Consider the following 12,135-nt stretch of genomic DNA (forward strand, 5'->3'; position numbering starts at 1 on the left):
GCATTGCAAATAATAACAACAACAACAACTGGAAACTTCTTAAAAGAATAGTTCTTCGGATCTAGTCTTCAATTCATTGATCAATTTAAAAATTATTACAAATGGGATTGAAACCCTCTAGACCAAGTTGGGATATCCCTGAGGACGATGATGATGATACATCCACCACTGAAGAGGAAGAAACAACAAGCCTTCAACAACCTGTTTCTAAAAAAAGAGATCATCCTTCCTCTCAACAACACCAACAACATTATGTACAAAACAAAAAGAATAATTATCAATCCACCTCCCAAACTTTCGTCGGCGGTGCTACTGGAATACCTATCAACAAGTCAAGTAGCGCAAAATCTTCATCATCACCATCATTAAAATCATCAGCGCCATCCTATGCGTCAGATTCATCGGTACTTTCTTCTCACCCCAGTTCACGAAATGGTGGTGGCAAGTCATATTCGAGTACAAGCACGAGCGTGAGCTCATCGAAATTTTCCACATCCTCTTCTGCATCGCCTTCCTCTCTTTTCATGGCACCCTTCTTGAAATCGAGGACAACATCATCATCGTTACTAGAGTTTGACAGTACAGTAACAGACAATATTGGTTTCTCCTGTAAAGATCAATCGAGTCATGAAATGACAACACTCGAGACATACTTTAAATATTTTGGATGTCAGTTTGTGGACTATATTGGGCGAGGCACTTTTGCTCATTGTTTTAAGGTGGTTTATCAGGAGAAAGACATGACGCCACCTCCACCTCCTTCAGCGAATAACAGCAACAAATCACAACAACGCAAAGATATTCATCACTTATCTCAACAAGAGTATTCTTGTTTGAAATTAGTGGAAATTTCTAATAATCCAAAAATTGAAGAGCGACTGAAACAAGAAATACAAATATTACGAGTTTGCGACAATTGTAAATATATCACCAAGTTACTGATCGACTATCGACTAATTGATACTAAACTGGACTATAAGAACATTATGAAAGGAAGAAATTGGATTGTCCAAATACTCGAATATGGAGATTCTATTATGAAGGTATTGAAAGATTATGAAAGTCAGAATAGAACAGTGTCATATTTTACGTTAGGAGAACTTTATGCATATTTTACTCAAGCAATCGAGTGCTTGTATGAGTTACACGAAGTTTATCATATTATTCACCGAGATGTCAAGTTGACCAATATTTTATTGAAATCCGTGATGCATGCACGATATAATGAACAAATGTATCGTTTCATGTTGTGCGATTTTAATGTCAGTATGTTTGACAAAGATGAAAGGAAAGGCACTTCAAATACAACCTCCAAGAAGTCACTTGTTGGAACTTCAATATTCGTTCCAAATGAGGTTATTTTCACAGGTGACTATACCAATAAGGTGGACATGTACTCGATGGGAGTTGTATTCATTCTATTGTTCGGAATGGTTGGAGGCGACTCTGATTTTCTTGAAAGGTTTTATTGCAACGACATACTTGGACCATTGCGAAGCGACAAGAAGTCTGCATATTCCAACTCGTTCTATGGAAATCAGTCAGTGTATTCCAATACCTCGTTATCCTCTTTTGCTAATCATACTAATCAAATTCAACCTGAGAGTGCTCCTATTGAATTGAACTCTATTCTTGAAAGGATATCATCAAAATATTATTTAAATATCCCACTAATTGGTAACTTACTTTTGGACATGACCAAATACTTTAATGAAAGACCATCAAGCAAGGAAATGTATGAAACTAACATGGATTACAACTATCTTTACTACATTGTAAATGGATTTGTCAACACAAATGAGCTGGATCTACTCTTACAATCATGTCCTAAATACGTACAAGAGAGCGAAAATATTGTCAAGTACATTATCCTCACCATTAGCCAAATCTCTTCCTCTACCTGCTATGACATTGATATTATTTGTAATTGCTTGAAACTTTTGAAATCTCGAGAATGTTCGCGTGAGCTATGTAACGTGATACTGAAATGGATTCTACAATGTGACATGACCGAGAAGAAACAATTAGCATTCATGAATCAAGTAATTGAACTCATGAATAGTTTTGAGGAATCATCCAAACGAAACGCCATTGTTCATGGCATCATTTACAACGAACATCTCCGAAACAATTCCTCTCTGCCTCCTCGTATTGAATCTCTTCATTATTTCATTAAGGAATTATGTCATAACGACAATGAAAAGGTTCTGCAATATATCCAAGAGTTTAACACAGAATTGTCAAAAACAACACAAGATCCTTCCATCACTAACCTGCTCGATACTTTTATTCAACATCACAATCAGGTTGTATGTGACAATCGATAGTTGTCTGGTACCACTTTCGAGTCTCGAACTCTCTTTTGGCAATTCAAACAAGTTCAACGATGGATACATTCTCACGAATCGATCTGAGTGGTTAGCCAACAACATTGGTCATATGTCAATGAAGAATGAAAATGTTAACACAATTCCCACAGTCTGCAGACCGAAAAATTTCGTTTTTGGAATTAAAAATAAAAAAAAAATGCCAACCGCAAAACGCAAACAAATCAAATCATCATCGGAAGGAAATAAAAGAAAGGCAACTTCATCTTCGGAAGACAAGTCCGAGTCGAACACTGATGCTTCATCACCCATAAAACCATCAAGAGATGATGGTGTGTGCTTGGAGAAGCCTTCCATCAGCGAGATTTTGTCCAATTTTCTGATGGTGAATTATGATCACTTGCAGGATGAAACAAAAAGACAAGCAACCAATGTATGCAAAGTGATATTGAAGCATATTCAAGAAGAAGGAGCTCCAGAGCCTTCAGAATCTGAAGTGAAATATGCAGAAGTGTATAACAAATATGTGAAAATGGAGAACAAGTCAATGTATAACATTTATGATTTATTTGGAAGAAGCCTTTTAGAAAAACAATTCGACACCATTTGTGGAATTATTACTAAGGATTATTTATTTAAAGGGTTCAACTCAGAAAGCTTAATTGAACTTCTGAAAAAAGAAATGGCTGACTCAACATCAATAATTTTTAGACCTGACTTTGACGATTTATATTGTGGAGTTGATCAAACAGAAAAGTCTTCTAAGAGATCTAAAAAAGCAGGGAAAACTCCAGCTGCAATGAGATCAAAAGAACAAGCATCAACTACTCCAGAAATTATATCGGATGAAAGAACGTCAAAGGTTCTCATGACCACCATCTCTGATGAAATTCTTGGCCCAGAATCCTCTCATTCATCACTCAAAAAAGAAACAGTGAGTTCAGATATTCTGCAATTTGAAGTAGTTTACAATGACGGTAGTATTGAAAGTTTAGAGAAATTGTTAGCGGCCAAAAACATCTTTGGTAAGCAGCTACCTAAAATGCCCAAAGACTACATAGCGAGACTAGTTTTTGATAGAAGTCACAGAGCAATTCTTGGATCTAAGGAAGGGAAAATTGTTGGAGGCATTAGCTTCAGACCATTTTTCACTCAAGGTTTTGCAGAAATTGCATTTTGCGCTGTCACAGGTAACGAGCAAGTCAAAGGTTACGGTACAAGACTCATGAACCATCTCAAAGACTATAGCCAATCCATTGGTGTATTCCGATTCTTAACCTATGCAGATAACTACGCCATTGGTTACTTTAAAAAACAAGGTTTCACAAAAGACATCTCGCTGGACGAGAAAAGATATAAGGGCTACATCAAAGATTATGACGGAGGCACTCTCATGGAATGTGTGATTCGAGCAGATATTAACTACTTGGATGTACCTCTAATGCTGAGAAAACAAATCGCAGCTGTAAATCAAAAGTTAGACACCATTTGCAACTCCAACATTATTCATCCAGGACTATCTGTGTTCAAGAAGGGAGAAAAGATTTCGAATCTTAGAGACATTCCTGGATTGGCTGAGAGCAATCACGTGATAGATCCAAAGGCCTCTCAGCTTCAAAATATCATGCGAGAAGTGTTAGAAAAGGTAAAGAAAAACGAGTATTCCTGGCCATTTCTGGTACCTGTGGATGCAAATGAGGTTCCAGATTACTATGATGTTATTAAGAATCCAATGGATCTGTCTTCGATCGAGCAACGATTGAATAGTGGATATTATAGAACTAAGGACATTTTTGTGTCAGATTTTAGGCTCATATTTGACAATTGTCGAACTTATAATGCAGAAACCACTGAATACTATGAATGTGCAAACAAATTGGAAGAATATTTCAAGTCCTTACTGAAAGGTGCTCTCGGCAAGTAATAGTTGAACGGTGGAGCTTGTGTAAATATGTCTCCAATAACAAATACAACTTGAAGACTATTAATTTCGAATCAATGAATTTCAAATGGTTGATAAAAAACGAATGTGTTTTACATCAATAGTTCTTGTCATAACAATTTAAAAACTGCTTGACTTGAATGAAAGTTGTAACTCCAACTCTCTAATGGTTCTTTCAAGACTCTCCTTTTCTCTCTTGACCTTATCAGTCTCAAATTCAGCCTTTGTGAGTTTTTCTTTCCATTGACGAATTTCGTCACGCAATTGATTTTGTTGAATCTTCAATTCGTTGGAACGTTGTTCTTCAGCTTCAGCCTTCTTCTCAGCCTTTTGAACTTCACGATCGGCCTTCTTAACCTCTCTCTTCATGGAGCTCAATTCTTGTTGCAATTGTTCAATCTTGGCATTGGCACTAGCAAGATCTTCTTCAACCTTTCTCTTTTGATTTTCAACATTGAGCACGTTTTGTCTCTCTTGTTCAAGCTTGTACTTCATATCAGTAATATCCTTTCTAATTTGCTTCATACGATTGTCAATATTAGTTCGTTCATCAAGCTCAACCTTTAACTTTCTTGATTCTTGTTCCTTTTCCAACTCAACTTCCTTAATACGTAATTCGAGACGATGAACTTGGTCACGAGCATCTTCAACTTCATGATGCAATGAGTCACGTTCAGCTTTGAGTTCCTTAATTTCTTGATTGAGTAACTTTCTATTTCTCTTTTCCTTTTCAAAGAAGTTCTTGAGTGATTGCAATTCAAGCTCACTGTTGGTACTAACAGTTTGAGCTGTCTTGAATTGAGAAGTGACAGTTGCTAATTGTCTCTTCAAATCAGAAACGTCACCTTCCAATCTAAGTTTATCTTCCATTTCACTATTCTTCTCAGCTTGAACCTTTTCAATGGTTCTTTGCAATTTTTGAATTTCCTTATTCAATTGCTTTTCTCCTTGTTGTTGATCTCTCAATTGTCTTTCCAAATCTGAAATTTGTTCTTGTAACTTGCGATTTTCATTGTACAAATTGGACTTTTCAATTTCAACCTTGTGACGAGCTTCATATTCCAAATCCTTTTCTTGTTTGGCAACCATTTTCACTTCTTCAATTTCTGAATGAGTACGTTTCAAATCATGCATGAACTTTTGAAGTTCATTTTCCAACTCCATTTCACGTCTCTTTAAACGTTCCTTATCCAATTGTTCTTGTTTTACATTTTCCTTTAATTGTTCAATCTTGTCTCTCAATTCATTCAATCGTTCAGCATTGGCATACGAGGCAGCAGAGGACTTTTTCACAACAGCACTTTCAGAATCTTCATTGTCACTGTCACTGTCATCAAAACTCCAATCTTTCTTGGAGCTCAAAACATCTCTCGAATTATTTTCAACACGTGACTCGAATGGAGTCATTGCACGACTACTGGAAGTTGAAACTGGACTACTCTCAGCTGCAACATAGGATCTGTCTCTGTGTGAAGTTGAAATTGCAGTTTCATCTTCATCATTTCTAGAAGTCAGTGAAGTTACGACTTCCTTATTATCTTCAGTATTTGTTTCAGAGAGTGATTGTTCTTCACCTCCTGCAGTTGCAGTTGTGGAAAGTTCAGGAGCTGCAGATTCTGACAAATTCGAAGCATCTCCTCCGACAGAGGAATTGATGGCTGCAGTTACTTCCAAAACCACTTCATTGTTGGAAGAAGCAGATTCTAAATTTTGTTGCAATAATTGTTTGTCTTGTTCAGTCAATTCATTTTCTGTCACAGTTGGAAGAGTGACCGATGGTTCTTCAGTGACAGTGGATGCTTCTGCTGGTACTGGTTGTTCTTCTTGTGGTGCTTGATTCTCTGTACTTTCTGGTTGTTCTTGAGAGGCAGGTTGTTCTTCAGAAGCTCCTCCTTCAGTGGAGGCTGCTCCTTGTTGTGCACCTTCTCCACTCGATTGTCCTTCTTTGAAGAATTTATAGACAGCTGACAAATAAGTGACAATGGATCGTTCATCGGGTTTTTCTTCATTGACATCTTCTGGATCTAACAAACGTGGAATACCTAATTGTTCTGCTTGATCGAAAGCCCATTGAAGTCTTTCGATACGACCAAAATCATCTTGAATGGTCTTGAAGGTGAGACCCATGTTTTGCAAGAGCTCTGGACGTTGCTATTTTGAAATTGTGTGAAAAGAAGATTGAACAAGACGGTTGTATATAAATTCATCCATCATCATTGAAAAAGGAGATTCAGTGTGTGTGAAAAGTTGTCATTGTCATACAATCATATCCATTTTTCATCAATGAAAGAGTGTGTGCGTGTGTTCAAGAAGTATATCATTGATGAGCATTGTGGATCATGGTTTTTACAAAAAATTTTTCACATTTCCATTGGTCCAGTATGTGTGTGTGTGAAAATATGTATACATATGCCCACAAACAAATTCGAATTTTAAAAGTACCATTCATTCATTCATATTTTCAACATTATCGTTTTGCCAAAAATGGAATAACATCATCATACGACCATGGTCATACAATCATCATCAACAACCATGAAAAAACTTACACTATCAATGATGGCAGCAAATGCCAAACCATCAGCAAAGGAAGTGGTAAAGTTCTTAATTTCAATACCACGATCTTGGGTAACTTTTTGACACCATTGAAGAATGGCTCCCTTTCCACGCTTTGTTGACATTTTGATGATGATTTGAGAGAGTGTGTTGGTGTTGCTGAATTTTTTTTTGATTTTTGACGGCTGCACATTTTTGAATTTGACGAGTGAAAGATAACACGAGTTGATGGGTGCTGGACAATTTGGACGGCTGCTGTTGATATAGATAAAACTGTTGAATTCTAAGGGAAATAATGTTAATCAATGATTTCCATTAAACATCTTATTATTAATCAAGTTATTCACTAGGTGTGATGCTTATATAGTTGTTGTTCAGCACGTTCCGTTTGTCTCTATTCAAAGAGGAGTTAGGAAAAGACCTTGGTCTCATTTATTTTTACTGTCCCTTAATCCCGCTTCTCATGGACCCGCAACCCTCTTCGCAAAGTTGACGCTTTTGCGTTAAAAAAACAACGCAAAAATTGCGCACCTGCAAAAAAAAAAAATTTCGAAACAAAGCAAGGTTTATTTTTCATCACGGCTTCATTAAATATATTGATTTACGTTCTTGTGCATCGGAATGAAATAACTCTTCCCCTTTCTAGTAACAGTAACACAAGGAACCAGAGGCTCTTTGTAGGACACTTCAATCACAGACCTGTCTGACAAATTCTGCAAAGTCACTGTGGAATCCGTGAATGATTTGATCTTGAAGTATTTTGCAGGAGTACAAGAAGTATCAGCCACAACATCTCTCTCTTTCTTCAATACGAAATGACCACACACACATTCCGAAGGTTTGAGTTCACTTAAACCAAATATATCGCATAACTGCGCCATATCAAAAAACATAATAGAATACCTTGCAGAATTTGATGAAATGAACGGCTTGGTCAATGTGAAGTTTAGATTTTCCCCAACAAAGGCTGTATTATGTGCCAATGGACCATATAGGCTTGCATTTCGCACCATATCACTAGCTACATGGAAGTTCATTGTAGCCTTTGCAATGCCTACCATCTCTTGATAATCCTCCAAAATACCTCTTAATTCCTCATTAATTGAATTCAAATCAGCTATATTAATGGCATCTGTTAACTTGTCAATTACAACAACCATTCTCTTAATAATTTTATACTTCAACTCAATCATACTGAAATTCTTAACATCCTGAAGTAGATCTAGACAATAGTGAATAATCATATATATCTCCATTGCCTTAAGGTGTACTAAATTTTTGGAAACTGATCTCGGGTGTCTATGTAAGAACGAAGGAAATTTTTGCTTGAGATATTCCTTGTCGAACTCGTCCCAATATTGAAGTGGAATCATCTCCATCATGTCACGCATAATTCTTTCATACAAGTTATGCATTGAATCATAGGAGCATATTGTAGTGGGAGTTGGTTTTCAACTCTGGTCTAATATTGGAGAATATCCACGAACACCCCATGACAACTCTTTTCCCGAAACATTATTCCAAAAATGTCGATCTCTCAAACCAAAAACAATTCGTTGATTGCTAGAAATGTCTCTCCTAAGTGGATATCTAACTTGAGTAGTTTCTCCTGATAACTGAACAGGTTTCCCTCGAATCTTGCATAAATGGCAAAAATAATACCCTGATTTTTGAAATAAGAGAATTTCAGACCTTGCAGGTAAGTCAGCAATTACTCTTTCTAATCTCAATGATATTTGTTTAAATTGATCATTGAACACATTCAAATCATCCATCATGATTTTCAAACACAAATTGATTTCTTCTTGAGATGGTTTGTTAGGAAATAGTAGCCACAAAAAGTTATTCTTGCGCTTCTTTCTTACATTTGGTTTCATCTTATTGAATGTGATAGAGAATTCGTAAAAGCTTTGCTGACTAGATTTAAACGGAGCAACACCGTCACCAAATAACGTCATAGTTTTTCCTCCTTCATCTACGAATTTTTTGTGAATGTTTTTGTAGATGTCTCCGTCACAGCGATCTTGGATAAGTTGGGGATCACGATTATCAAGTTTAAATTGATCCAAAAATTGTGGCTCTCTGAATATCCTTTCCTCGAATTGGAATTTTAATGGGCGTAAAAAGCAATGAGTTTTGATATCTTTCCATAATTTCCCACATTTAGGACAGGATTTTTGGTCTGGATTTTTTTGATACGTCTGACAATCAGTGCACATTGGAATTTTCTTTGTCTTTGAAGACAAAAGGAAATACTTATAGAACCCTGTTAATGTCAGCTTATCTGAAAGTTCTTGTTTATCACTCTCATGAATGAGTTGAATGGCTTCTCGAATTAGATTCAAAACCATTTTGAGACAATTTTCAGAGAGAGAACTTGTTACTGCAAACTTGAGAATTTTTTTCATCAACGTATCAACATTTACATTAACATTATCATTCACAATGCTTGAAAATGAATGGGAAGAGAGAACTTCTTCATCATCCGTTCAAATCTCAAAGTTGGAGATTTAGTTGAAATTATTGAAAAGGGAGAGAATTGTTACTACAAGATTGGTAAAGGAAGAGTTCAATCACTCACTTCAACTAATTGCAGTTTAAATGACATTATATTTCACGTTCCATCCTTCGTTCAAGATCAAAAGAAGACGATTTTGATATTTCATGCCTTTCATTAATTGAAGATCGAACCAATCATGCTCCTATGATTCAAAATGCTTTTTCTACGGTTCAGCAAGGATGTACTCCCGTCTCCTTATTTTCCATGAATTATGACACTGAAGTCGATGATGACAAGATTGATGACAATGAAGTTCTCTCTATAACTCCACCGGAAATTTCGGATTCAAGAACAAACTCAAATTCAAATGTTGAAGAGAGTGATTCTCCTTTGCAAAATGAGCCCAAGTCTACGGAACCTACTGATCATAAGAATTTCGCTAGTGATATCTTTTTCCTTCAGCAAGTCAAAGACCTCAGAGAGAAAAACGAGGCCTTATCATTGGAAAACAAACAGCTAAAAGAATTAATCATCAAATTGAATAAGCCATTGAACGCATTAATTGCTCTTCAATTACAATACCCGAATATTCTTCCAAGCAAAACAATTTCTGTCACATATCGTGCTAATGTGAAACAAATACCCCCAAATTTGGTGTCAAGAATTATCAACAGCAACAAGACGGCTCGGCTTGGCATTGTTAGCAATTATTTGTTTGATAAGGGTTATGTTCTTTTGAAAGATGATCAGAAAGATATTGTAATTGATTGCATTTTAGAATGTACTGAAGTGCCATTGGATAAGTGGAAAGCGGAACGAATATTATTGATGAATTTAAGTCGAACTTTAAAACACAACGCATCAAAGAAAGAGCAAGCAATCTTGTAAAATCTTGAATTACATAAAAAATTTGTTTTATAAAAAAATTCTCAAAAGCTTGTAGCAGCTTCCACGTTCAACAATCACATTCATTCATCAACAGATGCCGCTTGTTCATCTTATACGCTGCTAGAGCTTGCTTTGCGTAAGTGTACGTGTTTCATTGATACAGGTATGATCTCCAAATCATCCAAAGATATCGACACGTTTCATGTTTGCTCGAAATGGAGGACTGTCTTTGCTATCATTTGCCTTTTGTCTCTTATAAAGGACAAAGCTGGCTTTTATTGACAAAGTCTTCTACGGTAAGCTCTTTTTCACGAAGTTGTTGTGAATTTCTTGAATCTGATCAACGATAGATGCTACAAAGGACCTTTAGCATCATCAAACATTTTGGCAAGACGAATGAATGTTATGTTGATGATAGGAGAAGATATTGTTGAACAAACAGATAGGGTTTGTAGTTATTGCTTGATTTGAAAGTAATTCTGTTCGTGCTGTTTGAAAAGGTAATTCGTTTCATTTACGGCCATTGTTATTGTTGTGGAGGATGATTAAACTTGTTCACCTGTTAAACCGGTAAGTATATCCAACCATGTACTAATATCAACAACATTATTCGTTGTTTATTTATTTCCTTTTAGAGTAACATGATCGGTAGGTTGTTAGATTTGCTGAGCAGATTTTTGTTTATTCAAAATGTTTTAGTTGCTTCTTCTTTATTAGTTGTTGTTTTGAATATCCATCATTACACTCTGTACATAGAATGCGTTGGTAGAGATTGGTTGAGGATATTGAAGCAAGTTCTAACATCCAGATAATGAAGGGATATCTTGAGGTAGGGATTGAATTTAATGATAATCAATTGAGGATAGGGATGATAAGACTTCAAGTATATTTGATCCACAGTTGGTTGTTTGATTATTCGTACCCTCTTGTCCCACTATGCATTGAGAGTTAAAGGATTGTAGTTGCAACAATAACCAAACAACCGCTTTCTTAACATTTGTCAATGGTAGAACTGAAAAAGATGTTATATTATCGAGTTATGGAATTTCAAGCTGAATTTGCTTGGTATTATGAAGGATTGTTTGTATTATGGATTGATTAACAGAGCTTTCAATGCTTTAGAGTTTGATGTTTTTACATTTTAAGCCTGGAATGTATTTAGATCATCGAGGCATTTGTTTGTCATGAATAGGGATTGGTTTGATTGATGTTAAAATATGACTTGTTGTGAATAATAATGTCAGTGCAATAGAGATATCAAAACAAATGACAAATTGATATATCATTTATATGAATTTGAAGTGTGTTTTGATTGAACTATTGATCACTATGATTATTATGCCGCAACTGAAAAATATTTTAACTGAATGCAAAACCAACATCATGATAAACAAATGAAAAGATGATATGAAATACAAGTATTGAATTAGATGATATTTCAACCCGATAGCTTAAATTATTCAAAAGTAAGTAATGTCAATCCAATTCATCTTTCATTTACCATTTATATTCATTAAATTGGCTACTTTAGCTTTGTTGTTGGATATAAATTAGAGAATTTGGATGAATGAATGTGAGGAAAATGGATAAACATACAAGATTTGAAGATTTGGAGTGGTTTGAAGAGATTGAATTAGTGAACGATTGGTTGAACGAGAATGAAAGAGAAATTTGAGAAATAAGGAGCGTTAATTTTTCGTCAATTATTTTTATTATGAAACATCATAATAATTGACGTTAATTTGACGCGTGAATAATGAAATCGTTAATGTGGGAAATTAACGCTTTTTATTGACGTTTTTTCGTCAATAATTAACGCTTTTCAAGCGAGAATAAAATTTTTTTCGTTAACTTTTTGATTGTAATTTTTGACGAAAAAACGTTAAAAATTAACGTCAACCGCGAGTAGCGGGATACTTGCA

General features: G+C 35.5%; 6 protein-coding genes across 6 annotated transcripts; 3 read left to right on the forward strand and 3 right to left on the reverse strand.

The window, feature by feature from the left end:
* Positions 1 to 101: 101 nt before the first annotated feature.
* On the forward strand, positions 102 to 2,327 carry C9374_006851 (uncharacterized protein; the record flags this gene model as incomplete). The annotated part of the gene is made up of 1 exon (XM_044696757.1): positions 102 to 2,327. The coding sequence occupies one exon, from the start codon at positions 102 to 104 to the stop codon at positions 2,325 to 2,327; it is 2,226 nt and encodes a 741-aa protein (XP_044555214.1).
* A 199-nt stretch (positions 2,328 to 2,526) lies between these two features.
* C9374_006852 (uncharacterized protein) lies at positions 2,527 to 4,251 on the forward strand (the record flags this gene model as incomplete). The annotated part of the gene is made up of 1 exon (XM_044696758.1): positions 2,527 to 4,251. One exon carries the CDS (start codon positions 2,527 to 2,529, stop codon positions 4,249 to 4,251), a length of 1,725 nt encoding a protein of 574 aa, XP_044555215.1.
* A 138-nt stretch (positions 4,252 to 4,389) lies between these two features.
* Positions 4,390 to 6,950, reverse strand: C9374_006853 (uncharacterized protein; the record flags this gene model as incomplete). Its single annotated transcript, XM_044696759.1, has 2 exons — positions 4,390 to 6,420; positions 6,819 to 6,950. 2 exons carry the CDS (start codon positions 6,948 to 6,950, stop codon positions 4,390 to 4,392), a joined length of 2,163 nt encoding a protein of 720 aa, XP_044555216.1.
* Positions 6,951 to 7,412: 462 nt separating this feature from the next.
* On the reverse strand, positions 7,413 to 8,240 carry C9374_006854 (uncharacterized protein; the record flags this gene model as incomplete). Its single annotated transcript, XM_044696760.1, has 1 exon — positions 7,413 to 8,240. The coding sequence occupies one exon, from the start codon at positions 8,238 to 8,240 to the stop codon at positions 7,413 to 7,415; it is 828 nt and encodes a 275-aa protein (XP_044555217.1).
* A 36-nt stretch (positions 8,241 to 8,276) lies between these two features.
* Positions 8,277 to 9,176, reverse strand: C9374_006855 (uncharacterized protein; the record flags this gene model as incomplete). The annotated part of the gene is made up of 1 exon (XM_044696761.1): positions 8,277 to 9,176. One exon carries the CDS (start codon positions 9,174 to 9,176, stop codon positions 8,277 to 8,279), a length of 900 nt encoding a protein of 299 aa, XP_044555218.1.
* A 353-nt stretch (positions 9,177 to 9,529) lies between these two features.
* On the forward strand, positions 9,530 to 10,213 carry C9374_006856 (uncharacterized protein; the record flags this gene model as incomplete). Its single annotated transcript, XM_044696762.1, has 1 exon — positions 9,530 to 10,213. The coding sequence occupies one exon, from the start codon at positions 9,530 to 9,532 to the stop codon at positions 10,211 to 10,213; it is 684 nt and encodes a 227-aa protein (XP_044555219.1).
* Between the last annotated feature and the right edge of the window lie 1,922 nt (positions 10,214 to 12,135).

This window comes from Naegleria lovaniensis (genome assembly GCF_003324165.1).
Source record: "Naegleria lovaniensis strain ATCC 30569 chromosome Unknown tig002, whole genome shotgun sequence".
NCBI lineage: Eukaryota > Heterolobosea > Eutetramitea > Acrasida > Naegleriidae > Naegleria > Naegleria lovaniensis.